General features: G+C 38.0%; 3 protein-coding genes and 1 long non-coding RNA gene across 6 annotated transcripts; all 4 read right to left on the reverse strand.

Annotated features, from left to right (window-relative positions):
• Positions 1-589: 589 nt before the first annotated feature.
• LOC116310567 (CMRF35-like molecule 8) lies at positions 590-3,955 on the reverse strand. 2 transcript variants are annotated; one of them, XM_031727411.2, is made up of 5 exons: positions 3,832-3,955; positions 2,144-2,443; positions 1,901-1,942; positions 1,623-1,730; positions 590-1,418 (listed from the first exon to the last, which is right to left on the reverse strand). In XM_031727411.2, exons 1-5 carry the CDS (start codon positions 3,869-3,871, stop codon positions 1,117-1,119), a joined length of 792 nt encoding a protein of 263 aa, XP_031583271.1. In that variant the 5' UTR covers positions 3,872-3,955; the 3' UTR covers positions 590-1,116. The 2 variants fall into 2 exon arrangements, with proteins under 2 accessions (XP_031583271.1, XP_039469749.1); XM_039613815.1 differs by lacking the exon at positions 1,901-1,942.
• Positions 3,956-4,140: 185 nt separating this feature from the next.
• LOC120440760 (CMRF35-like molecule 7) lies at positions 4,141-8,463 on the reverse strand. 2 transcript variants are annotated; one of them, XM_039613970.1, is made up of 4 exons: positions 8,295-8,463; positions 7,878-8,198; positions 6,265-6,410; positions 4,141-4,905 (listed from the first exon to the last, which is right to left on the reverse strand). In XM_039613970.1, exons 1-4 carry the CDS (start codon positions 8,359-8,361, stop codon positions 4,564-4,566), a joined length of 876 nt encoding a protein of 291 aa, XP_039469904.1. In that variant the 5' UTR covers positions 8,362-8,463; the 3' UTR covers positions 4,141-4,563. The 2 variants fall into 2 exon arrangements, with proteins under 2 accessions (XP_039469904.1, XP_039469905.1); XM_039613971.1 differs by lacking the exon at positions 6,265-6,410.
• Positions 8,464-8,790: 327 nt separating this feature from the next.
• LOC120440707 (CMRF35-like molecule 8) lies at positions 8,791-15,953 on the reverse strand. Its single transcript, XM_039613850.1, has 6 exons — positions 15,623-15,953; positions 15,192-15,521; positions 14,336-14,455; positions 14,198-14,236; positions 13,971-14,119; positions 8,791-10,173 (listed from the first exon to the last, which is right to left on the reverse strand). Exons 1-6 carry the CDS (start codon positions 15,654-15,656, stop codon positions 9,757-9,759), a joined length of 1,089 nt encoding a protein of 362 aa, XP_039469784.1. The 5' UTR covers positions 15,657-15,953; the 3' UTR covers positions 8,791-9,756.
• Positions 15,954-20,049: 4,096 nt separating this feature from the next.
• On the reverse strand, positions 20,050-23,588 carry LOC120440768. The gene is made up of 4 exons (XR_005613497.1): positions 23,509-23,588; positions 20,961-21,069; positions 20,500-20,565; positions 20,050-20,090 (listed from the first exon to the last, which is right to left on the reverse strand). It is a non-coding gene; the product is annotated as an uncharacterized LOC120440768 (long non-coding RNA).
• Positions 23,589-26,373: the final 2,785 nt, after the last annotated feature.

A 26,373-nucleotide genomic window follows, 5' to 3' on the forward strand; every position in this document is an offset into this window, starting at 1 on the left:
GGAATTATGTAAATCTACTGCAGCTACTACTGCTGTAGCTTGAAAACTGTGTGAAAAACTGTGCATGATGCAAGATCATCCTGCCAAACAAGAAATATGAGAGACACAGAAGAATGTTGATCGCACTTTCTTGAAGGGATTTGAGTTAAATTGTGTCATATTAATATAGATTGGTAATATTAATTGATGTAGACAACAAGCTTAAATGTTCTAAAATGGTTTGCAACCTGGAGCCCCTTCCGGCTCTCACAGGGCAAGAGGCAAACTGACGAGGTTCTCAACAAGTTGCGTACATTTGTATTTACATACAGAACAACACTAATCCCCAAAGAAATAATTGACAAGTAGGTTCTGGAGGCACACAAATCATCTGTGTGTTTTGTATCCAGACTCACAGTATAACTCTGCCTTTCTTCAAACTGTTTCGTACTTACAAAAGACCTTGTGGTGACTGATGGGTCTAGTTGTCTTACCCAATCACAGCTCTGTCAAAAAGGCATGCAAAAGGCATGCTACTGCTCAGTCATCTTCAAAGGGGAAACGAATGTGCAGAATGTGAGTTGTTTATGAAATACTTGAACTGTTTGGTTTCAGAGATTTTATTTAAACAAGATTTTAGACACACAATAAATCTGTTTGAAATCATTGGAAAAAGAGATGTGTTGTGCTCAACACTCACTGCACAGTCAAATGGTAAATGGTCTGAGTCTGAAGGGTCTTTTTTTAAACTTTGGTTTCAATCCATCAGGTTTCAGGTCACCAAGTCAAAATTCAAACTAGGGCTTTGATCCTATTCTAGGGACCTTAATCAAAACAAAGCCAAGTTAGACACATGCGAATGAACCCATGACCTCTTTCTTTGCGCATATCACTTTCTCAGTTTCAGCCTCATATAAATAAACATGTATACAAAACACATATACAATAGAAAAACAGAGTCTGAAAAAATCTATGTATTGTTTGCTATGTATATAATTTTCACATTACACAGTATGTATGATATGAAGTTAAATAATGACTTGAAGCTGGATTTTTAAAATATTTAAACCATAAGAAGAAAATACATAAGTTACATACAAGAAATGAAATATTCCATTAGAAATACTTTGTCTAACATCAGCACTGAGTTGAGATGTTGCTATAGATTGTAGATTCTTCTGTCGATTTTGGCTTAGAGGATGATTTTATAGACGCTACACAGTGGGATGAAACCATGCTGGACTCTGTTTGATTTGTGAAGGTAACAGTCGTGTAGATGAGATTGCCTGATTCCTTCTGAGGCTCTGATGTATCTTGATGCTGATTGGCGCTCTTAGTTCCACCATCTGTTTCTTGATCCTCCTTGGATGGAGAAGCGTTCTTGTCATGGCAGGCATCTTGTTTTTGACAGGACCTGAACACTAGGTCATAGTACCATCCTATAAAGAGGTAAAGATGAACCAGCAGTCAGTCATTCCTGTGATATCAAAATCCTTACTCGACTTTGACTTCCTGAGAATAGTTAGTTATGTAGTTCCACATTATTGAATTAATCAGCCAGGGACAACAAGTGTGCTGTCTGAAACTGCTGTTAAATTAGTATTTTGAAGCTACGCAAATAAAAATTCTTAAATTTTTTATACCAGATGATGTGCTGATGTCACTGTTTCGATGTCTGAAGAAAATCAGAAGGCCCACACCCAGCACTAGCATCACCACACCAAGAATTACTCCAGTATACACCACCGTCTCTGAAAATGTTATAGGTCTTATAAATCAGTAACAATATATCACACTGGACTTTATCAGATATATGTACACACACACACACACACACACACACACACACACACACACACACACACACACACACACACACACACACACACACACACACACACACACACAGCCATTTGCTTACCAGAAAAAGAAGCATGTGTATAATCTGTCTTATCTTGGTTAGCTGTGTATAAATAACAAAAAGTGAAGTAAGTTAATTTTGCCTCAGCTCTGCTGAGCTAGTGTCTCGGGGTTTTTTTACCACCTGGTGCAGAAAACACAATTTGAGACCCTGTTCTGAAATACTATTGTCAATGACAAGAAACTTGAAAGTCAGACAAGATAACATAATGAAAGCTTTATGTACAGAATATAATCAACTCACCTAAAACTGTAAGGGTTACTTGATTATATGTGTCCAAACCAACTCGTTCAATTCCACACCAGTAAGTTCCAGAGTCATCTTCTTTCAGATCAGAGATAGTGACACTGAATGTATTTCCTTTATCTTCAATTTTGTATTTTTTATTTGAAATGGTAGTGCTGTTTATGAGGATGTCTTGATCTGTGCATTGTCCTTTGCAGAAATATTTGACATTGTAGTAGGCGTTGGAGTGAGAGCAGGTTACTGTGATAGAGCTGCCCTTGTTTCCTGTTACTGAGATAGCTTTAGTCTCCCATAATCCTAGAAAAAAACACGCGCACACACACACAGAGCAGCAACAGTCAGGTCATGTTGTGGTTTGTAATCAGAAGTACATATTTGAACTATACTCTGTATTATCTGTAGTTCATCCACTATCTGAAGCCATTTTTGCTGTCTTCTCTTTAGGACTACTGCCTTTCAGCCAACATACGTTGAATTGGCTGTTCCAGAAAAACGAAATAAGAATAATAGGTAGGCAGCTCTTCTTAGCTAAAAGAGATAACCTGAGATAACCATATTATGAATATCCCCTCTCTTCGGCATCATACAGAACCAAGTGTGGAAAAGTATTCATTACATTTGATATAATATATAATCCTTTTTACTTCCCAGCAGTACAGAGTCCATGTCTATAATGCCAAATACAGTTAAAAGAAATCAATGTATTTTGCCTACATACAAAATAAGCAAGGAGCTTATTTTTGTTTTTTGTTTTTTTCAAACATCAATATAGTTTTATTCTAGATGCTATGCTTAGATTTTTTTTTTTTGCTTTGCACTCGTTAACCAACTTATTTAATGAAACCGAAAACTAACAGTTTTAAATCAAAATTATTAGCCGCTATGATGTGAATAGTCAGTTGTTTATTCCTTTTGCTGGATAAAGACCAGCAGTCTTTTGTTGTAGTTTTCAATAAGTCTCATGCTGAGCAATTCCAGCTATTTTTCTTTGGGAAATCTCTCAAATTCCTCCAGATTTAGTTTAGTCTAGTCAACAATCTTCAATGGGTACATCTTTCGCCATCTTACAGTGCTGTGATTGCAGCCATTCCCCAACTCTCTGTGAATGGTACTCATGGCCATTGATCAGTGGTCTTTAATCAATGGTCATGGGAAATTGCATATTAATGATCAAGGAACTGACCTCCCAGCTCATTGTTCCTTCAGTGGTGCTAGTTTCAGTCATTATGCAAATGTCCTGTTTATAAAATTGGGGAAACCTGCAGTCAGCTGAGACTGAAGAAGTCACTTGGATGAGTGACGAAACGTTTCTCCCATTGAAAACGCTGCGTCCAGATGAACAGAATCAACTTTTAGGGATTTACTTAACTGGATGATTGAGCATGCATCAAGATATTTCTTGTTCTGTAACATTGCAGTGATTGTCTTCTTTAAAACTACAGTTACCGACTTAGTTATTCACTAATTTCTTGGCAGATGTTTTCAGGTCTTTAGACACATCTCTTTCCTTTTCTCTTCCTGTTATTCTGTACTGTGTGGCTGTCTTTGAACTTCTTGATGATATTTCTCACTATCACTCACTCCCACTTTGATAGTTATTTTTGTTACACAAAAATATGGTATTTTCCATGAAATGTGCAAAGGTCTTTGTAAAATGATCAGTTAACAGAGGACAATAAACTTACCTTCCAAAAGAAATATCAGAAAGATCAAAGTCATCTCCATGCTTCACGTAAGGTTTCTTTTTGTTACTGTCCTCAGGCTTTACTTTAATCACCCTGATTCTTTGCCCTTGCAAGTCTTTCTAAATGAATACCAAGTCTGCTTTTCTTCACGGGTTCCTCTTTTTTGTTTCACTTCCTGTCTTTCACCAGTTTCCTCTGTCTAATTTTCTCCTCAAAAACCATGACCATCAGCATGTCCCTCCCATGCACTTTTCTCACAATTAGTAATCAAGAGGTTACAGGTCAGTAAATAATAACTACAAGAAACACTTCAGATATGAACCTGTTGGTTTATTTTGGCAAATATAATACAAATCATAGAGCAAACTGATAGTGCTTAAACCATCCACTCACAGTTTTTGGTTTTTCTTTTTTTCTTTTTGCCATTTAAACAAAACAAAAATGTACACTTTAAGAAATTGCATAAAGATCCAAAAGTTTTGAATTACTCAGCTCTTTCTTTCATCCAAACACTGTAAAAGGATAAAACTAGTATATTAAATCAGGATCAGGATTGGTAATTTCATTTCATCTTTTTAATTATCAATTACATATTTACCAAGCTACTCTATGTCACTATGTACTATTCTATTCTATTCTATTCTATTCTATTCTATTCTATTCTCTGTGTACTTTTTGTGAGAGGCTGATTGAAACCACACTACTAAGACTTAAGGTGCGATTAGCCTAGAATTATCTTTTGACATTTAAACAGTTCATCTCCTCTTTAATAGGTTCGTGTTTAGGACAACTATGTACATGAAGACTTTGATAGACATGCTCTTCTAACTGGCTGAGATCCAGATGTTGGTACTGGCAGATGTTTCCTAGTACATCCACATCAACATATTCACCAACGCCAAATGAGAGAGCAGACTCCCGATGCTTTGGTAGGAAGCTGGAGCAGAGGTCAGGTGGTGGTGCTGATGGTAATGGTAAAGATGAAGGATCACCAAAGTTTGGGGCCGAACAGCTGCAGCAACATTGAGGCTCAGCTTTTGGACCTGGCATCATAGTCTCATAGTCAGACGTTATCTGCAAGATACCAGAAGAACACTTAGAGTGAGATCATGTTTTCTTTGTGCCGAGTAAACAATGTGGCATTCTCTGCAGTCAAATTACACATTGCAACACTATCAGCTTTCGGAGTCTGTGCTTTGAATTTAAAGGACTATTGTGTATCTATAAGCATACATGGAGTGTAGGATTCATAATTAGATTTTGATTCATCACCTGTAACTATTTATGATTGTGTTTTTGTTAGCTTAGAATGAGCCTTTTCTACAGAGCTGGCCTTCTTTAAAAAAGATTCAGTAGGCCAGAGCAGACAAACCAAACATTACATTCAAGTGAAAGCTGCCAAAGATTCTCCTACATGTTTAGTCAGGGAAAAGGGAGGACGATAATCAGTTTGTTGGTCATCAACCTCATCCTCAATACCAATTAATTTATTTTAAATACATTATTGAAAAAAAATAGATAAGCGAAAAAAGTTTTAATGAATAAGCGTCAGAATGGTTTTATTTTATACTTTATATGGAAATCTATCATATGGAGTCACCACCTCTGTTCATGCACCAGTGGGGGCACAGCCCACAGTTTGAGAACCTCTGCCTTAGAGGAAGGGTTCATTGGAAATCAATACGCCGTCAAAAACTACCAGTTTTTAATCAAAGCACCAAATGATTGGATACCTTTTGGGGAAATGAGCCTCCATCTCTCTTGAGTTCTTGAGACTTGGAAAATTAAACAAGTCATTACACGAGTAATTACACACAGATTTCAACTACACTACAGGGCTAACAAGCATATCATTCTCCAGTGCATTTTGTGAACATACCTCCATGTCAATTCCTTCGGCTACCCAAAATTTAAAAAAAAAAATGCCCAAAGAAGTAGTGGGGATGGTGGGACATATTACAAACATAGCAAAGACTAAGCTTTTAAAGCTGCCAAACTGAAAATCCAGACCTTTTATCAGGACAGAGAAGTGGGATAACTCAGAAACTTGTCAACAATGTTTTTGTTTTTGTAGGTATCTCTGCTAACACACAGCTTACATTAGGTTTAGGAAAATAGTTACCAGAAAACATTTGCCAGGTAAAGTTATTTTGTGAGCCTGAACTCCATGCAGTGATTTTACTATTATTTCCTTTCTGAAGGTGTGTTTTTCAGAGTAAGCTTATGACATGTTATGTTCTACCTTTATGACTCCTCACTGACATCCTCTTCACATTTTGACCTGTTATTGCCATATAGCTTTAGGTTTCATGAATGTTCCACATTTCATAAATGTTACTGACTAATAATGAGAAACTGCAAATGTACAGTGTTGAACCGCTTTGCTGTTGCTTATATTACTAGCATATCTAAAAGTGTCTGTGGTGGACAAACCTCTTTATTCTGCGGTCGGTTTGATCTTCTGTGTTTCAGAACCAGTAGAAGACATAATGTGAACAGACACACAAACATGAGTGCTGCCATGCACATAACAGCAGTCAGGACCAGCGGCAGGTGGAACAACAGCTGAGGTTCATGTGCTGGAACATTTACAGAAATACAAATCTCAGTGCTAATAAAACAGATGAAAACACATCACTTACTCTCTACTGCGTCTTCAGTATAGGCTGGTATTACTTTTACAGGATAATGAAAATACGAAAAGAGGAATTTATAAATGAGCACATAAAATGAAAGTATGTACAGAGGTACTCCGGCTTCCTCCCATGCAACTATGCAACTAATGAGGTTAGGTTAATTTGTGATTTTAAATTGCCCCATAGTGTGAGTGGTTGTCTCTCTCTATGTGTTAGCGCTGCGTGAGATTGGCGGCCTGTTCAGGGTGTACTTAAGGCCACCCTATAGTGGCTGGGATATAGTCTCAGGCCCTCCAGCCCTTGGAAAATGCATGGAAATTTCTAATTAAATTCTTATTCTATTTTTTAATACTTTCCTTTGTCAAATTGCTAAATATCTTACTGCAGTGTGACTTTTTCATTGCAAGCATGTAAACCACTGGGTGGAAACGTTTTCATGAGACTGAAGTACCACTTCTCCTTGCTAAGAGTGAAGTTGATTCTGTGCACGTGTTCAAGCCCAAAATAGCTACCACCCTGTTTGATATGCTGCTGCATCGCTCTTTTCCTTTTTTATCTTCATAAATGCTTCCATCTGTCAGGCTGTTCAGGCTGTTCAGGCCAGAAGTCTCAAACTTTCAGCAGCAGACATGGCTTCCTTTCCGGTCATGTCTGTGAAATACTGGTATGTTACCCAAATGATTTAGTCTTGTTTACTTCCTCAGAAGAAACCTCCAGCCAATTGACCAGAAAGTCCCTTCTGTTCTGAGTTTCACTTATGAAACTATGAATGTTAAACTACACTAATGCTTAAACGGGGAAAAAAGGTCCTTAAATACACTTGAATATTGCTTGAATGTTGTTTACATGAAAAGGAGAAAACTGAATCTGACCTTTTGTAACAAAGCAATAACACAATCAATAACACAAATTTGCTTTTGGTCAGTTAATTATACAAAATTAATTTATAAGTGTTTACTTTAAAGCTTTTCAAGATATTTTCAAATTTACACAGATATATTTTAAAAGATAAAGTTAAAATAAAAAGTCCAACTTTTGGACTCCACTGTACATCTTCACAGAGACAGAAACCTCATGAAAGCAGAACATGGAAGGGGAAAAATTAGTACTACGGATTTCTCATGAATGGAATTTATGGTCGATTATTTTTGGGGTCACAAACAGAATTCATAAGAACTATAATATTTTATTCCTGTGAATTCATCACCTTGCTAGACAGCACATATACCTTCTATCTTTTAACCTTAGTTAACTTATCTAACTTATTTATTTCACCTCAGTTGAGGTTGTCCTATCAGACAATTCCCACTAACCAGAAACCAGTCTGCTCTGAGTAGTTGAAATATGCATAACTGGAGACCATATTTAGCCAGCCAGCTGAGAACTGTGGTGTAAATATTTATACTGTACCTTGGGAAACATTCAGTTTTATGGTGCTGCGATAGTCAGGATTGAAGCTGATATCCACTCCACACGAGTACGTCGCACTGTCATTTAACCTCAGTTTATCCACCCTGACAATGAAGAAGCTTCCAGTGGTGTTGTCGTACATGGAGAAGCGTCCTTTGGTCTCCCACCGGTTATGTTTGTCTGTCATTATCAAGTAACTGGAGCACTCAGCAATACACAGGTACTTCATTTTCTCCGTCAGGCCATTTGGATATTCACATCTGAAGGTAAAACTCTCACCTTCCACACCAGAAAAAAGTGCGGTTTTGGTGGCGATTGCAGCTGTCATAAAACATTGGTGTTAGTTACACATTTTAATTATTTTATGTAATAAGAAGACTATTATTAGGTTTTAAATCTAAATAATATAAAACTCACCTTGGATGTGTAGTATAGTAATAATGACAGCTGTAGTTATTCTCCATGAGTCAAAGATGGTTCCCATTACTTCCAATTTACCTTCAGGCCAGAGTCAGGTTCTCCCCTCAGACACTGAAGAAGGTAACAACCTGGACTAATGATTGTCTCCCTGTGTTAAATCAGGTGCTTTCATGTTCATGGCTTTGAAACTCTTCCTCTTTCACGTAAAAAACTGTACATCCGTAACATTCAACCACTGCAGGAAGCAGTTTCATTTTTTATAATAAACCAACTGTGCTCCAGTTATTCAGCATGTTCAGTGACTGTTGAACTTTCTTCAGCATTAAGCAGGTAGAGAGACTTTATATTTTTCATAGAGATGGTAGAATGATGTTGGAGTAAAATTTGGTAGCTTCTTGGAAAAAAATTTCTATATAGCCCGTTACTCCCAAGTCGACAAAACCCCCCAAAACAAAACAAACAAACAAACAAAAAACACTCTTGAGGTCTAATACAGCATTTATTAAGTATTCTTATTAAGTAGGGGTATTTGCATGTTAACAGGCATGATTAACAAGACTTGGTTGGACAACTAGGTGTGCCGAGCAGACATTTAATTAGAAGATTTAGTTTTTAATATTAGACAAAGTACATGAAACTATTATTTATAGAAAGCATTAAACAAAGAGCTTAGTGGGTTCAACATTTTTGTTTGTTACTCTCTGCTGCATCTTTTTGAAACTGCTTCATGGCTTATTTCCAGTTGGAAATTATTAATTTTCTCTTTGTTTTTATTTTAGATGTAATGTCAAGAAGCGACTGTCTTTTTGACAAACAAATTAAGCCATCTTGAAACAGCTTGTTTTTGCTTCATTGAGAGCTAGGCATCAGTGTGACATTATATTACAAAAATATGATTCAGTTTTGTAGTAAGGTACAGGAAGTTCATATTTGGTTATTTATATCAGTGCTCTCTGCCAACGTGTCTTTAATCATATGGCCACTAGGAGTCATCAGAATACATGCTTTTCCTCCACTGTGGTGACCTCTATTTTTTTTAAAAAGGGAGCTACTGAAACTACCCTCCCACAAAATACTTCCAGATGAGCATCAATCTCAAAATACACTACATGTATCGCAAATGCAGAACTATGTCATTACTACAACTAAGTGAAAAAGTACAAATCACTTACAAACTCACACCAAAGGCAAATACGCAGTCTAGCTGCTAAATGTATTCATTCACTGGGGATGTAGTCCAGCACATCCCCTAAACTTACCTAGAAATATTAACAGTGTCAAATGGTAGTTCACACACATTTTCCTTCTCCAGTGTAAGGTAAATTTGATTAAGACACACATATTAAGCCACATGTGTAATCAAAACACTTAACAGCACCATTTAGTGTAAAAGTTTATAATGATGGAAATAGGTTTTGCTTATAAAAGTCAGAAAAATATATAAATTTTATCTTTGAAATCAACTCTGATTTACTCCTGATAAATCTAAACCAAACCAAAGTGTTCTGGGCTTCTCTTCGGTGGATTCACAGGGGGCTCTAGAGACACAAGGAGATGCACTATTAGTACAGCTCGTTGTATTTTTGCATGTCAGAGGTTTATCTCTGTGTTTCCTACACTTGCTAACACCTGTTCTTTCAGATATTGCATCTGGCAAAGGATTTATGTAGATCCCAGAGTTATTATCGTGGTCATTTTGATGCTCTGTGGGTGAATGTTCTGAAGCTGCAGCAAGTTTGGACACAGACATGTTCTCATAGATATGAAGGTGTACGCTTGATGTCGTTTCTGTTGGTTCAGTTGCTGGTGGATCCTGTCTTTGATGGTGTGTATGAATAGTGGAACGCCCAGGTAACTTCTGAAGATGTTCTACTCCCTTGAAAAGAGACAAACACAAAAAAACCCAAACATAAATAAATCAGAATTTTCTTATATATTCAAAATATTTATTTTATTTTATTTTACTCACATGGCATTGAATAGCATTACCTATATTAGCTTGGTAATTACTATGTCAATTAGAAAGATTTATAATTATTTATAGATTTATAAAAGATTTATAAATCTAAAGCTTTCTACAGTAAGGTTAGAGGCATGCACAGTGCCATCAAAATGTATTTCTCCTATTCCTGATTTCTCAGTTTTTTGCATATTTCTTACACTTAAATATTTCAGAGCATCAAATACATTTTTGTTTATTACTTAAAGAGAACTGGAGTAAATACAAAATGCATTTAAAAAAAATGTTTATTAAGGAAAAAACGTAATCCAAATCTTTCTGGCCCTTTGTGAAAAAGTAATTGCACCCTCTTGTTAAATCATCAAGTAATTAATTAACCTTTTTTTGAAAAGCTGAGTTCAATTTCACTACACATACCTAGAATTGCTAACTTCCAGACCTGTTTGATAAAGAAAACACTTAAATAGAGCCTGTCTGCCAAGGAAAAGTAGGCTAAAACACAAGATGCCACAATCTAAAGAAACAGCTGAAAAACAAAGTCATTGACATCTATCAGTCTAGAAAAGGTTACAAAGCCGTTTCTAAAGTTTTGGAACTCTAGCAAACCGCAGTCAGAGCCATTATTAACAAATACAAAAAACTTGGACTAGTAGTGAATCTTTCCAGGGGGTCACTGGCCGACCAAAATTATTCCAAGAGTAATAAACAAAAAAAGAATCCAGAAAAACATCTGGAGAAATGCAGGGATGACTTGCTTTAATTAAGGTCAGTGTTCATAATTCAACAACAAGAAAGGAAAAATGGGCATCTATGGGAGAGTTCCTTGGTAAACACCACTGCCAACTAACACGTGTTAGTTTTACAATTTAATAAAAAATGCTTCACAACAACAGTCAAACATGGTGGTGGTGGTGTGATGGTACCCTGACCATCACACTACCACCAGGAACCATGGAACTTCAGGAAATATGAATTCTGAAAACCCAGAATGTCTGGCTATCAGTTTTTGCCCTGAAGCTCAAGCACTCTTGAGTTATGCAGGAGAAAGATGATATGAAACACACTAGCACTAAGGTCTCACGAACGGGATCTCAAAACTGGATTATAGATGGCAGACAGTTGGTGTCGCAAGCCACCGCCTCAGTTCAAAGATGGTCGCTCACAGTGGACATAGATGGCTTCTTTCACTCCTCTTTCAAGCCATCTGTCTTCTTTGTCAAAAATGTTGACATTGGCATCCTCGAAAGAATGACCTTTGTCCTTTAGATGCAGATGAACCGCTGAGTCTTGTCCCATCGAGGTGGCTCTTCTATGTTCTGCCATGTAGAGGTCTGAGCATTCCTTGCTGCACTGTACAGCATACAGCATATTGTTAGGTTTGTGTTTAGGAGTTCTGTCTTTGGGATGAACCAGTTTTTGTCTTTGTTGGTCAGTGGGTCTGAAGTACACTGGGATGCTGTGCTGAGTTTTTCCGATAAACCAGCTACATAGGGGATGGCAATATTGTTCTGTTTGTCCTTCTGCTTCTCCCTAGTTGGTGTCTGACCTTCTTTTCTGTGCATCTTTGCTGATTTGATGAAAGCCCAGTCTGGATAACCACGTTTTGAGAGTTTGTGTTCCAGAGGGTGGTGGGAGTCAAAGACTAGGTCCAATCAAAGACCAGACTTAAAGATGCTTTTGTATGACCTTAAACAGGCCATCAGGCTTAAAAAGCCTTCCAAAGTGACTGAATTTCCTCAAAAGTGATGTGAAAGACTTGTTGTTAGTTGTCGCAATACTTCTTGGTCAAATAGCCCTTCACAGCCTGGAGGTGTGTTTGGCGTCATTGTCTTGTTGAATAACACATGACGGACCAATACGGCAAGGCCGGGATGGTCCATTTGGTAAAGTAAATCCTTTGGACATCTTTCTTGGCCTTTAGACAATAATTCTGATGGCAAAAGAACCAAACGGGACAGGGAAGAAAAAAAAAAAAAGAGAATTAACACATGACGGTCCAACTAAGCGCATGTTGCTGCACGATGCTGTGGTACTCATGTTGGTTCAGTGTGTCTTCAGTTTTGAATAAATCCCCAACAGTGTCACCAGCAAAGCACCTGCACACCATCACACCTCCTGCTCTGTGCTTCACGGTGGGAACCATGCATGTAGAGACCATCAGTTCACCTTTTCTGCACGGCGGGTGTACGCAAAGATCTCAAATTTGGACTAAAACACAGATTTCCACTGGTCCAATGTTCATTCCTTGTGTTTTTTGGCCCAAGCAATTCTCTTCTGCTTGTTGCTTTTCCTTAGTAGTGGTTTCTTAGCAGCTATTTGACCATAAAGGCCGGATTCGCACAGCCTCCTCTGAATAGTTGATGTAGAGGGCTGTCTGCTACTGGAACATTTATCTGGGCTCTAATCTGAGGTGTGGTTAACTTGCAATTTTTGAGGCTGGTGACTCAGATCAATTTATCCTAAGCAGCAGAGGTGGTTCTTCGTCTTTCTTTCCTGGGACAGTCCTCATGTGAGCCAGTTAGCCCTTATTTTTTTGCAATTTTCTGGACTGACTGACCTTCAGTTCTTAAAATAATGATGGGTTAGGGAGTGTTGTTTCTCTTTACTTAGCTGATTGGTTCTTGCCATAATATGAATTCTAACAGTTAGGCCTGTCAGCTGTGCACCAACCTGACTTCTGCACAACACAACTGATGGTCCCGACGCCATTAAGAAGGCAAGTAATTCCACAAATAAACCCTCAAAAGGCGCAGCTGTGAAGTGAAAACCATTTCAGGTGACTACATCATGAAGCTCACTGAGAGAAGGGTGTGCAGAGCTGTTAACAAAGCAAAGGGTGGCTACTTTCAGGACTCTAAAATATAGGAAATTTTTGAGTTATTTATATTTTTTCTTTGCTGCAAATACCCATAAATTTAGCTTCATATATTTGATGTCTGTATGCATCTACAATGTAGAAAGTAGTAAAAATAAAGAAAAATCATTAAATGAGAAGGTGTGTCAAAACGTTTGACTGGTAGTGTATGAGGCTTCTACTCAAAAAGGCCTCTGTGCTCTTCTTCAAATGTAATTCACTACAAATTAAACAGAAATGTAAAATGTTAGTCAGCGTACTTCCGAGAAACTTGAAGACAGAATTCAGTTTCTCTGCGTACCAGATCACCAGACAGAGCCAGACTAGCTATTTCTCCCCCTTCTCACTTTCTTAATTGTGCTTAGTTAACCGTCATGTTGCTTGAAGGTTAGTACTTTTACTTTGCTACTTTTAAGAGGAAGACAGTAGAACTTATCTTTGCATCTAATGGTGTCAGTGAGTGTGTGCTTCTGAAACAGGAGTGACTTCCAGTACCAGTATCTGTTACTGTGCAAGTATACCTTTTAAGTTGACCCAGATTTATTCCCAGAGCTATATACAGTATGACTTTTAATTTTCAATTGTAAGGTGAAGAAGCATTTTACTTAAAATGTCAAACCATTGCTTTAGCACAACACTAATGTAACACTGTGGTTTTAACACATCCCTATTGAAAAACTCCACAATATAGAAAATGAGAAATGACTTTTGGAAAACCCCTCGTCATATACTTACATTTGATGCATGGAAAAAAACAATAATCATTTTCTACTTTATTTAATTTGCTGTCTAAGGCAATCACTAGGAGGGCTGTGAATGAACCTCCTGACAGTGTGATCTCCAATTTTCCATCTCATACCTCTTGTTGCTGCGCACTGCTGAGATCTGTGTTGTTGAAGCAAACTTGTAGTTGAGGTTTTGAGGTTTTTCTGTACTTCCTGAAGCATACTGTCAGCATTAGGAGACAGGTCATAGCAACGCCCCCAACTGCAGCATACACAATGGTGCCTGATGAAAACAAGATTATAGAATCATCTTATTCATCAGTAACTTATACATCAATCACATCATCAAGTGGAAACTCACCTGTGCTGATTTTAGGTTGTTCTTCAGTGGAGAATGATTCTGCAGAACAGGACTCAATATTACTTCTTTATGTAAAATGTATCCAGAATTTTTGTTTGTAAGGACCGTAAATCAATTATTTTTAATAAATTTTTATACCTGTTGAACATTTTGTAGGCTTAATGGTGTCTGTTCCAGTTGTTAACTGTGTTGTGTTGGTATTCTGATATGTCCATGTGGTAGGAACATCAGGTGAGACAGTTGTCTCAGTTTCAACAGCTGTATAAGAAAAAGTGGCAAGTTACGGTACTATTACTCTAATCATACAATCTCAATAAATCCAACAATATACAATATATATATTCTAAAAATAAAAGTTTTTCATTCAAAATTTAATTCCACAATAAGTATTACTGTTTTAAGATACCTTTATTTTTTATATATATCTAAGGATGTTTTCTGTAAAACAAGTTTTGTGTCATGGAATCGTTAATATACTGATGCACAAAGAAATTAATGAATTTTACAGATGTATTCACTTCAGGTTTCCAGAAGCTAGTTTTAACTACTTTGTATGAATATAGCTTATCGAGAGATGACTTATAAAGAGAAAAATACACCGATTTGATTTTTTAATGCTCTGATGTTTCTAATATGTTCTAATATGTTAATAATGTTATAATAATATGTTATAAACTGGATGTTTTTCTTCACTGAGCCTCCAAAAATACAATAAAACCACATGAGAAGAAAAAAGGGGAAATAAATTTTGTAAATCTTTTAACAAGAAGCTCCAGTCAAGCCACGAGGGGAAATTACTTGGAACCACCAGATTATAAACCAGATTATAAAACGCATTTTAATTCACAAGCTATGCTTTTATATGGAGTAACTCTTTCTGCATACAAAACTCTCAGTATTGTTTTCCTTATCTTTTGAAGTAAGAATGCAGATGCATAATTCAAATTAAGCGTATTGATAAAATAAACTTACAAGAAATAATATGATGATATACCTTTCTTTACTGTAAGATGTATCTCAGTATATGTGTCTAAACCAGGCCTGTCCACTCCACACCAATATTTCTGATGTGAGTCTGACAGCTGGAGATGACTCAAGGTCACAGTGAAGGATCCATCTCCAGAATCCACCAGAGTAATCCTCCCGGACTCTGCTCTTCCACCAGATTTTACAGTAGCCAGCCTGTCTTTCTCGCTCTCACATGGATCTTTGCAAAAGTATTTATCATACCCCCATGCAAGTTTGTGTGAGCACGTGAAGGAGACATTTCTGCCTTGAAATCCTTCTACGTTCATCAACTTGATTCCATCTGCCAATGTAGCTGCTAAAATTGGCAAGATATAGGGCATCGAGGAGTTAAACAAATGTTACAAAACATGAATACGTTAATTAATTACATTGATATAATTTTTCTAAGCCACTTACCGCAAAAAAGACAAATGATATAGATGTTCTTCATTCTGGCTGATAAACTGGCAGCTCTGTGGTTCTTATCTTGGTGGTCCTTTCACGTATTTAGAACTGATCAAACTCTGTCAGTTTGCTCCACCACTGTACGAGGTTGTGCGCATGAATTACTTATAATGAATTATATTATAAGTCACGATCGCGATAAAACCGTAAACTAGTCGAAAATATTTACCAAGTAAATGAAATCACTGTCACATTCGTATAAATGATTGCGCAAAAATACAAGGTGCTAAGTAACCGAATATAAGCGCACAGAGCAGTCACGATGTGCAGAGAAGCGTTTGTTTGTGATGAGTGGGGGGCAAACACGCTTCCGCAGATGTGTCACACCTGCACTCCTCTCGCGTGAATTGACCTGACTTGTGAAAGTTTGGAGGCGAAGAAAGGAAGGAGCTGCTTCAAAGAACTGACACCTACACAAACTTGATGACGGTCTCAGTTAACTGACAGTTACTCGTTGACAGCAGCACAGTTTTATGCAATAGTTGTTCATATTGGGGGGATGCGATTTTTTTTCCTTCTTTTTTTTCTTTTGCCTACCGTTAAATTTGTGGACAAGTCATCTACATCTGTAGATGAGTTTGATAGTGAATACATTTTAAAGTTCTGAAACCTTCCTGTCTAAAAGCTTAGCTACAGTGCTTTCCCTTCTCCAAACAGGATTTTACTCATTTTAATCAAAGACCGTACTTTAATTTTGAAAATTGGTTTACTTCCCACCTACATCTGTGCAAGTAACAACATGAATTACACCTGTTCAGTCCAGCTGGTTTTAAAAAGAGGCAGGGGACTCACACAGTGACAGCCAGTGAGGGGCACAGACACAGCAGGGCGAGGAGGAAGCAGCAAAATGGTCATCAAGGAAATCTGACTTGAAACCAGCTCTTGACACAGAGAAGGAGGCGGACTCAGCAGTAACAGCCGATTTGCAGTAACATACACTACACTACATCACTACATTGCTGTCTTAATCTCTTGGGTATTTGTGTTACGGTTGTTTTGACCAGATGAAAATCCAACACTGTTCTGCACACTATTGTATTTTCTTCCGGTGATAAATATTACTATCTAATATGTGAGGCTTTCAGTTGTTGAGGTTGGTTTCTGTTGGTCCAAAACACCTGATTCTGTTTCCAACTTCAAATTAACTGGTAATCCCAGAGGGTCATTTAATTTTGCCACTCATCTTTGTAATATTAGGAGGGAAGAACTCGATTTGAATTCGAATTTTCAGTACAAAAGTGGTAACGGCCCTCATATATTTCCCCACTTATTTAATATTGATTTCATTTTCAATAAACCTCTCACATTGTTGCCTGACACCTACAAAGTCTCGTTTACAAAAAACAAAAACAGGAAGATGTGAAATAATGATGACTCCAGTATGTGCCTACATTTAGTTTCAGTTGCATGGGTATCATTTTGGTGACTTGACAAACTAAACCAAAGCAGGAACTGAAATTTAGATTCACCACAAACCTACAACAACATACTGAATACATCTTACTTTATACTGCTCATATCTGCATCTACTGATGTCGATCAACAACTGTGCAGTATAGCTGCAAATGTAAAAATTAATATAAAATTCACTTTCCATAAGGTATGATTTAGATTTTAAATTTTAAAATATAAAATTTAACATAGAAATGAATTAACGGTTCACAGACTGCAGAACTAAAATTAAAAGATCTACTAGAGGACGCAAAAAATTTTTTTTTTTTTTGATGTTTTATTTTTTTCAGCTCTGCACCTGCCCCATATGGTGGTGAATAATAAGGGTCATTATGAATGATCCAGCCCCCCCACAAAATGTTCAGGTGTCTTTTTCATTGATACTTTATTCAGTACACCAAAAATGTTTGCTCTTGGTTAAGCACCAACGTTTCTCCAGCTGACTCCCCTCAGACACACACACAAACATCACTAAAAAAGGTGAGATATACCTCATTAGGACAACTATCACCTGCTTCATCAGCCGTCCTGGCACTGCCCCTTGAGCAAGGACCACCCCTCCCCTGCAGCAGAGCCAATGACCACATCCCTCATATGATGACATCTGTCATATGATGCATGCAAAAGCAATGTGGCAATTAAATCACTACACAAACTGCTTATTCAGTTATTTAAAAGTGGTGAACATAGAGCATTTTATGAAAATAAATTACAGTCAGGAGTCGGTAGAGAATTCAATTCAATTTTATTTATACAGCGGCAAATCCCAACAACAGTCACCTCAAGGCTTTTTATATTGTAAGGTAGACCCCACAATAATAAATACAGAGAAAAACCAGGCTCAGGAAGGAGCAGCTATCTGTCGTGACCAGTTGGGGTGAGAGAAGGAAGACAGGATAAAAGACATGCTGTGGAAGAGAGCCAGAGATTAATAACAAGTGTGGTTCAGTGCAGAGAGGTCTAATTACACATAGTGAGTGAGAAAGGTGACTGAAAAAGAGATACTCAATGCATGGGAATCCCCCAGCAGCCTACACATTTTGCAGCATATTGTCCTGCCTGTGGTGTGGAGTTTGTGGGAGCAGTGGGGAGAGTAACTGATTCAAGTGAGTAGTGTGGGCTTGTGGGCCTCAACAGCAGTAGAGCTTGCTGCTGCTAGCCACAGGGTGGGCCTGTGGGCCCTCGGAAGTGCACCTTGCTTTGTTGTCTGTTTGTTTGTTCTTTTCTTTGTTGTTGTGACCTTTTTCTTTTTTAGTCTTATTGATAAAGCGGTGTTGCTGTCTCTTTGTGTTAAGATTATTTGTAATAAAACTTTAATATATGCTAAACACCTCTGTTTGGTTTCCTTTTCATTCTTTTCCAGTCCTGTTTGTTACCGCTCCCCACACCTTCCCTTAGACCTCATTTGTGGGGATGTAACAACACTGAATGTAAACGGGGGAGAAATCAGGTCCCCTGTTAGGACACTTGCAAAGGGTGAGTGGTCTGTCTTAATCATTGCAACAATCTTCTGCTTTAACCCAAAGTGTTTTAATACTGTCCACAGATATTCCCACTCTAGCCTGTCAAAGGCTTTCTCCGCGTCATGTAAGAATATTGCACATGGATTATGATAGCCATCTGTGGCATCTATGATATGCAACAGCCTTCTTACGTTATCAGATGCGAGCCTCCCTCGGATGAATCCTGTCTGGTCTGCATTAAATAAAACCTGAATAACTTCTTTCCAAGTGCAATGTGAGAGACTTGGCAAATACTTTGAGATCAGTTGTGAGTACACTGTAAAAACTCATCTATAGAATTTACCCAATAAATCTGAGGTAACAATTTGCATAGCCTTTTTTGTGGTTGGTTTAGTTCAATATATTGTGTATAAAATAGCTTCAATAAAAAGCTATGAAATACTTAATTAAATTGGGTAAAATTTACCCCATATTTATGTATACATTCAACAGCTACTTACTCATTGAAATTAGGTAAAATTATCTCTTGTTTGCTAGTTGGTAATACCTGATAATTACTAATAAAATTTAATTATTATCAGTTGATAAACATTACCTATTCATATAAGGTAAAACGTACCCCCCCAAAAAAGATATTCAAATGGTTCATCATCTCAATGTTTTTATTCCATAAAAACACAGAATAAAGTGCAACACAACAGCTAATGCAGACAACACTTTCAAAGGCCACTTAGTCCATTTTAAAGCCAAAAGCACAGAAACTCTACAAGGTTGTTTCTGTGCATGTACGATATCAAACATATGTATAAATAGAACAGAACACTAACACCAACATTCAATAGTTTCTGTGGTTGCTGTCAGAAGAAAAATTACAGCTCCATCAAGCTATGTCTGGACAAAAGATCCTCTGGGAACAAGAGGGGAAATGTGTGTGCATTGCATAAGCTTATTTTTGAGGCCGTGGACCTTGTTCAGTGGTTTCGCCCAGTCAAGTTCCAAAAACAGTTTTTGAAAAGTGTCAAATGTGTTCTTCAGCTCCTTCGGATATTCGAGGTTGAGGGCATATATCAGTCCCATCAGTTGTACACATGCCTTTGTTCGGCTTCCACATCCCTCCATCACTTGGTTTCCCTCAATCACAATGAACACATCTGATGGATCCTCCTCAGCCATGATGTTGTGGATCACGATCACCTTCATCATATTGTCTGTGTAATCCTCACATTCCTACGTGTTAAAAGAAATAAATAAAAGCATACACATGTTTTATTTTATTTAAGATGCTTTTCAATATATTTCAGTTTATCTAAAAGGAGAGCGGACAGAAGATGAATGGAGAAGGGGAGAACAGGGATAGGAGAGGACAGGAGAGAAGAACATTAGGATCCCTTGAGTTAATAAGTAATCTGTTATCAATATGACATACCTGGCAGTCATGAAAAGATCTTCTTGTCTTTCCCGAGGTAGCAGATAAGAAGATCCCTTTTCTTCTCAATGCTCTGTGTCTGTAGGGAGATACAATTTAGTGAAAAGACTAAGTCGAGTGATTTACATACATTAAGACTGAATTACTTTAAAAACAAAAACATGGCTGATGCCTCTCTTCTGCTTTCAACAGGTGAGAGCCTGGGTACACCCTGGACAGTCAATCACAAGGAAACAGAGACAGACAGGATAAACAACCATGCACGCACACACTCAAACCTAAGGACAATTTAGAGAGACCAATTGACCTAACAGTCATGTTTTCTGACTGTGGGAGGAAGCCTGAGTACCGGGGAACCCACACATGCACAGGAGAACATGCAAACTCCATGCATAAAGACCCTGGGCCAGGATTTGAACCCAGGACCTTCTTGCTACCCACTGCAGCCCTCCATAATTACATATTTGTGAAAAAGTCAAATAACATACATCTTTCAAAGTGTCCAGCAAAGGTCTCATCTTGGAACCAGCAGCTCCTCCTTTGGCACGCATACGCTGCAAAAGATAATCACAATCCTCAAAAACACATGGCACAGGTGTTCAAAAACTGCCTCTCATTGTCAAAAGAGCATGAATTACAGACAATGCATGTGAACGAAAGGATGTTGCCTGGCTGGGATGACTGTGAATGATGCCTTGACAAATGTGTCCTTAATGCACCCCATGGCTTGACAGTGCAAGGGCAATCTGCATGAAGGCAGGGTATGGAGTGGACTCGACCAAAATGCCCATGTATTAGCCTGATGTGTTTCAGCAGGTCTAATCTTTTTGTGGTTGTGAAGTTGCACAACTTGCATTTCCAATTCATTTTCACATAACTGAGGACTTTGGTTAAGATTAACCACATTTTCAAGGTCAATGTGATTTATTTCATTTAGAAACTTGCATACCTGTAAAGGATACACCGGGGTGGGGGCGTGGGTGGGTGCGTCAGCCCTAGAACTGGTAACAGTGTCGTCGATCAGCAAGCCTCTGCGTGTAAAGGACACACGTGAGGACCTGAAAAAGAGGCAAATAGTGAGTGTCCACATACACAGATTTTTCATGCAACAAAAATAAGAAAATACATTACACAAAATAAATTTTCAGACATGTACCTGGTTACAAGTTTTTATCAACCCGAGTCTCTTTAATGAAGGTAGAAATTAAACATAAGGGGAATATTCTTCTTCAGTTTTTCTTTGCTCCTCTTATCTGAGAAGTCTGTCTGTATGTTATACTTAACACGGGTCTGTTATGCAGAAATTACAGATTGTGTAATTACCTCACTAAAATGAAGGCATTGCAATTGCATAGATTAATATTCATGCGTCATGGAATTAGCTTCATAGATCATATTCATAGATGTAATATGCTTCACAGAACATGCCGTATTTCTCCAAATTATAGCCCAGACATATAATATTCAAAATTAATTTGGACCCAAGGTGTTTAAAATAACCAGGTTTCTATATGTGACCCGCTGAATAATTGGGGACATATGATTATGAAAACAATTATTAAGCACTGACGTTCTAACACTACCCAATATAATATAAAATATATTCAAAATATTTTACTTGATCCCACAATTCAAAAAAATCTTAGGTGCAGCAACAGTGGGTATTTTCACACGTACTAGTGGGATACAGTAGTACTTTGTTTTATTTTTAACATCTGCCATTTCAATATTTTAGAAAAAGCTAGCATTGACAAATTTTTTAACTTATAACAAGCAGTCAGACAGTCATGCACAGGCCTGGACTGGGAAAACATTTCAGGCTGAGAGCTTTACCCCCTGCTTTTATTTTGGTGTGACACCCTGGGGCACTTCAGCTACTTTCTGTCAGAGACCGTTGGCAACACTGATGGTCTCATGAGACGCCCTCCCTCTCTCAGACATACTTGTCCCACCCCGTGAGCGAGTATCTTAATCATCAGTAAGTAGGAGAGACTTTCTATCCAATCAGAGGTGAGGAAGGCGGGACCTGCCCCTACTTACTGAACGTATGATACTCTTTAACCACACATCAATAAATACAGTTAATAATTCAAACTCTCAGAGCAGTCTTTGTTTTTACTGATCGTTTCACGTTGGCTTTATTTGTTTTGCTGCTGAAAAATCTCCCTATAGCTGGAGTTCATGATGCTGCTGTGTCCCAGTGTTTCCCCGCAGTGCGAACAGCTGAGCGGATTATGAAGCAGATACGGGAGCAAAGCGGTATCTATCACATTTTAAATACAACCAAGCATGCTTCAGAGCTTTTCAGAAAGTTCTGGTGCTGCTAAAACAAAACCGCCAGTTACAGCTGGGAGAAAGCTTTCATTGAGCTCTCCGGGATGACGAGGTACAGTGAAGATCAATGGGGAGACGCAGACGGATGCAACAGCTGTTTTTTAAGAGTTTTAAAACACGGCTGTTGGGAATGATCTGCCCAGTGTTCATAGAATTTCAAAGACATACAGGATTTAAGTTTGTTTACCTGCTTTATGTGTTGACCCAGAAGCAGAGCCACCACAACTTAATGATTGCCGCTCTCATTTCTCAAAAAAATAATAATAATAAAGATCGTCTGACGTCCATTTTCTTTTCCATCAAGGAAGGAAAGTAGTTTGCAATTATTGGGGGTGTCCAAATTCATGGGCTGCATCCTCCCAACGTATTTGTAGACCGATTACGTCACACCGACGCGCCGAAATCTGACCAATGCGTCCTCATTTTCCCCGAATTTGAAAGATGTGTCGGGTGTGTCCTTCGTGGCCCACCATATCCCAGAATTCATAGCGCGGCCCAGCCAAACTCCAGTTTCCGGCAATGGCGGCCGCTACTACGTTTTAAAATTACTCTTATTATTCTTTCTGGGTCACATAATAAACTTTTAACATATTTTCAGGCGAGAATGTGGGTGTGTAAATTTCAAATATCTGCTCAGTTTATCAAAATATCGCATATTTGCACAAGTGCTTCGACATTTTCGGAGACGTCTGTTACCCACAAGCTCGATAGCTAGCCGAGAGCTCGAGTGTCACTAGAGCCGCCGAGAACGCACAACCCCGCACATCATTTTCAGATCACCGCTGTCTTTCGCTACTCAGGTTAAACGTAGGTTTACATCCGGCCTACCCGACCTTCTGAGGACCCGGTCACATAGCTCGCAAAGGCCGGGCCCTCAGGAGGATTCAGCCCATGAATTTGGACACGACCTCATTGTTCCGATTACCAGTCCGGGACTGGTCATGCATGCTGACTGATAAAAGCGCACCACAAACACATTTCATTGCAACTTACCGACAGTTGTCTAGACGGTTAACAGACAGCAACAGATTCAAGGTTTTATTTCAAGTAATGGTGCATTACACAGACCTAAGCAATACAAGTAAAGTGTAATAGCTCATTACTTGAAAAATTACAATTTGCATGCGCTATTATATATCATTCACCCTATGTAAATAGCTTACCTTCACTTCTGTGGTTCGATCGGGTTTGATGGAAGCTGAAGAAAGGACCCAGAATTTGCTTGCTGTCCCGCTCAGTCAAAAGCGCGGTCTGGCGCATGCGCAATTAGGAACATAAGACTCACGGTTTGGGGGTATATTTTACTGCATTTTTTAATGTAATGTCGTTACTCTTAGGAAAAGGATATAATTAACCCATTACTGTATAATTCCTTGGCTGAGTGCAATAATAGAGTAAATCTTACATGATTTGCATAGATTATATATACCTCTCTCCAAAATAGCTTTTATCAGTGTAGGGATATTGGTCTGAAACTAGATCACTCAAGAGGATCCTTTCCCTTTTTTAAGAGAAGAGTAATAAGTGCTTTTTTCTCATCTGTATGGAAAGACCCATTCTGGACTGCAAAATTAAGAGTCGAGCGTAAGTGAGCCTATCATATCCTAAAGCCATCTAAACCAAGATTTTGCCTTTATGTAGACCTTTCAGCACTCTATGCAGCTCATCCAGAGTTAATGGGGCCTCCAGTTTGTCCTGATCTGCTTGTGAGATTTGGGGTAGTTCCAAACTGTCAAAACTCTTACAAACAGACTCCTTGAAATTGATCTCTGATTTATACAGATTTTCAAAAAACAATATAAATGTGGTAGTGGTATTGATTGGGGGTTTGTTGCAATTTTACCATCTGCAGCTTTTATTACTGGGATGTGTGTCCTTGTTTCACATTCTTTAAGCACAAGTACCAACAGATGACAAGGACGCTCTGATTGAAAATAGCACTTCTGTCTGGTTCTATGAAAGATGAACTCTGCTTTAGATAAGGTTACTCCATTGTATTCATCTTTCAGTGATGTGGGGAGTATAGACTGATCGTCTGACAATTTTTTTTTTTTTTTGTAAATTCTGTAATAATTCTATTTGATTTTCTAAATTAGAGACCTGAGCAACTTTTGTTTTTGCCAGCATAGAGGAGAATGAGATGCAAAAACCATGAATAAAACATTTTGTAGTCTCCCATAAGACCTGTGGGTCAGTGTCTTCATTGGTGTTGATATCTAAGAAATCTTTCAGCTGGAGCTTGAGCAGGCTAAGAAAAGTAGGGTTGGTTAACAGGGGTGTATTCAGTCACCCCCTAGGGATCCTAGTCTTAGTGTTAGGCAGGTCAACGCTGCATAATAATGCTGAGTCATTGGATAACAAGATTGGCTGAATAGAAATAGAAGTACTGCCTGAAATTAGGCAAGAACATATATGACAAATAAGTAATATATGAACACCCTGTAATTAAATGGTTAAAACACTTTGAGATAGGAGCCGTGAGATACACGTGGCCTTGTTGAAGCTTCAAGATAAATGGTCTCAGCAGAAGGGTGGGTGTCAAAACGTCATTCTTAAGGAAGACAAACAGGAAAAACAACTGAGGTATGCCAAATAACAACACCTGGAATGAAAATATGTGACGAACCAAAATTTGAAAAGTTTGGTTCCAGTGTTGTATACCCATCTGTAAAATGCGGTGGAGGCTTTGTCATTGTTTGGGGCTGCATTTCAGCCAGTGGTGTTGGCGATCTTATCAAAATTGATGGAATTACGAATGCAAAAATGCATGGTCAACACTATTTCAAAAAAATTGATAGAAGGCCCCAAACAAGACTCTTGATTACCCAGGATGTTGATTGGATGTGTACAAAAAGGACGTTCAATATATAGCTTGTTCTGTGAACAACATAAAAACAATGTTTAAACTGTGTGAACACTTTCTAAGACCTGTAAGTATTTGTTTGTTTTCATATATTATTCATTTTCACTTCACACAAGAGAGTGAAACATTTATCATTTTACTGTTGAGGCCATGACAAAGTAATTCATCTGAAGATGGTTAAAAATGGGAAAAAGAATAAAAAGTAGTTAAAGATTATTTCTTTGCAAAAGATTAAAGGTATAAAACACAGACAGTTTAGTTTGTCCTGCCACTCTTGGTCTTTTATTCACTTTAAGCTGTCTTTTGGCTTGTGTCCAGTTCTTTAATTTATCACTATCCATCTGCTTCTCCAGTAAACATGGCCTCTGTAACAAAACCCAGGCAAGAAATGTTGAAACTGCCCTTTTGCTCTTCATTGTAAATTACAGATCAGTGTGGTGTTATTTTTTTTTTAAAAAAAACGTTTTGCCATTTTACAGTAAAATATTGTTTATATCAGTGCTGACCCTCGCAGTGTCTTTATTAATATATGACCCCTGGGAGGGACAAAAATTATCTAACATGTTATAGGAGGACAGAGTATCTGTAAAGACATGAGATTACTCACATTTTCATAAGGTCTCACCAACTGCAAATACAACCCCTGTTCTGTGACAACCACAATATTCACAAGTATGGTCATGAAGGTAAACATAAATGCACCACAGCATACTACAGTAACTAAACTTCATCTACTGAACTTCCCTCTTCCCCTGACCGTAACCAGAGGAGTTAACCATATGAAGGGGTATTTCAGACCTGGTTAACCTTATGTGAACACGCTTTTTGTATTCAAATGCAAAATAAATTTGAGTTACAGAAACACAGGCAGCTACAGGGATAAATTAGAAATAACCACAGTAAAATTTAGCATACACCCTTAGTGTGATGAAGATTTTAGATAAGGTTTTTAATACCTGGAGAATCCACTTGTCGAGGAATTTCCATAAAATGTACACAAATCTCTTATATCTTTGCGATCAGCTCTGATTTATTCCAGACAAATCTAAACCAAACCGTCTAACGGCATGTTGTCTGACACAACACAAAATCCATAACATCAACACAGCTGGTACAACTTCTAATGACTTACTCTCACTTTGCTCCAGCAAATTCAACCTCGAAT

Source organism: Oreochromis aureus, linkage group 6 (assembly GCF_013358895.1).
Source record: "Oreochromis aureus strain Israel breed Guangdong linkage group 6, ZZ_aureus, whole genome shotgun sequence".
Lineage (NCBI taxonomy): Eukaryota > Metazoa > Chordata > Actinopteri > Cichliformes > Cichlidae > Oreochromis > Oreochromis aureus.

Excerpts from the sequence above, each read along its gene's own strand:
- LOC116310567 (XM_031727411.2), bottom strand. The coding sequence starts at position 3,871 with ATGGAGATGACTTTGATCTTTCTGATATTTCTTTTGGAAG. Across the intron at positions 1,731-1,900 it reads TACACATGCTTCTTTTTCTG|AGACGGTGGTGTATACTGGA; the intron begins GTAAGCAAATGG and ends TAACATTTTCAG. Across the intron at positions 1,419-1,622 it reads TGACATCAGCACATCATCTG|GATGGTACTATGACCTAGTG; the intron begins GTATAAAAAATT and ends ACCTCTTTATAG.
- LOC120440760 (XM_039613970.1), bottom strand. The coding sequence starts at position 8,361 with ATGGGAACCATCTTTGACTCATGGAGAATAACTACAGCTGTCATTATT. Across the intron at positions 8,199-8,294 it reads TACTATACTACACATCCAAG|CTGCAATCGCCACCAAAACC; the intron begins GTGAGTTTTATA and ends GTTTTATGACAG. Across the intron at positions 4,906-6,264 it reads ACCGACCGCAGAATAAAGAG|ATAACGTCTGACTATGAGAC; the intron begins GTTTGTCCACCA and ends GGTATCTTGCAG.
- LOC120440707 (XM_039613850.1), bottom strand. The coding sequence starts at position 15,656 with ATGAAGAACATCTATATCATTTGTCTTTTTTGCG. Across the intron at positions 14,456-15,191 it reads ACATCTTACAGTAAAGAAAG|CTGTTGAAACTGAGACAACT; the intron begins GTATATCATCAT and ends TTTCTTATACAG. Across the intron at positions 14,120-14,197 it reads ACAACCTAAAATCAGCACAG|GCACCATTGTGTATGCTGCA; the intron begins GTGAGTTTCCAC and ends TGTTTTCATCAG.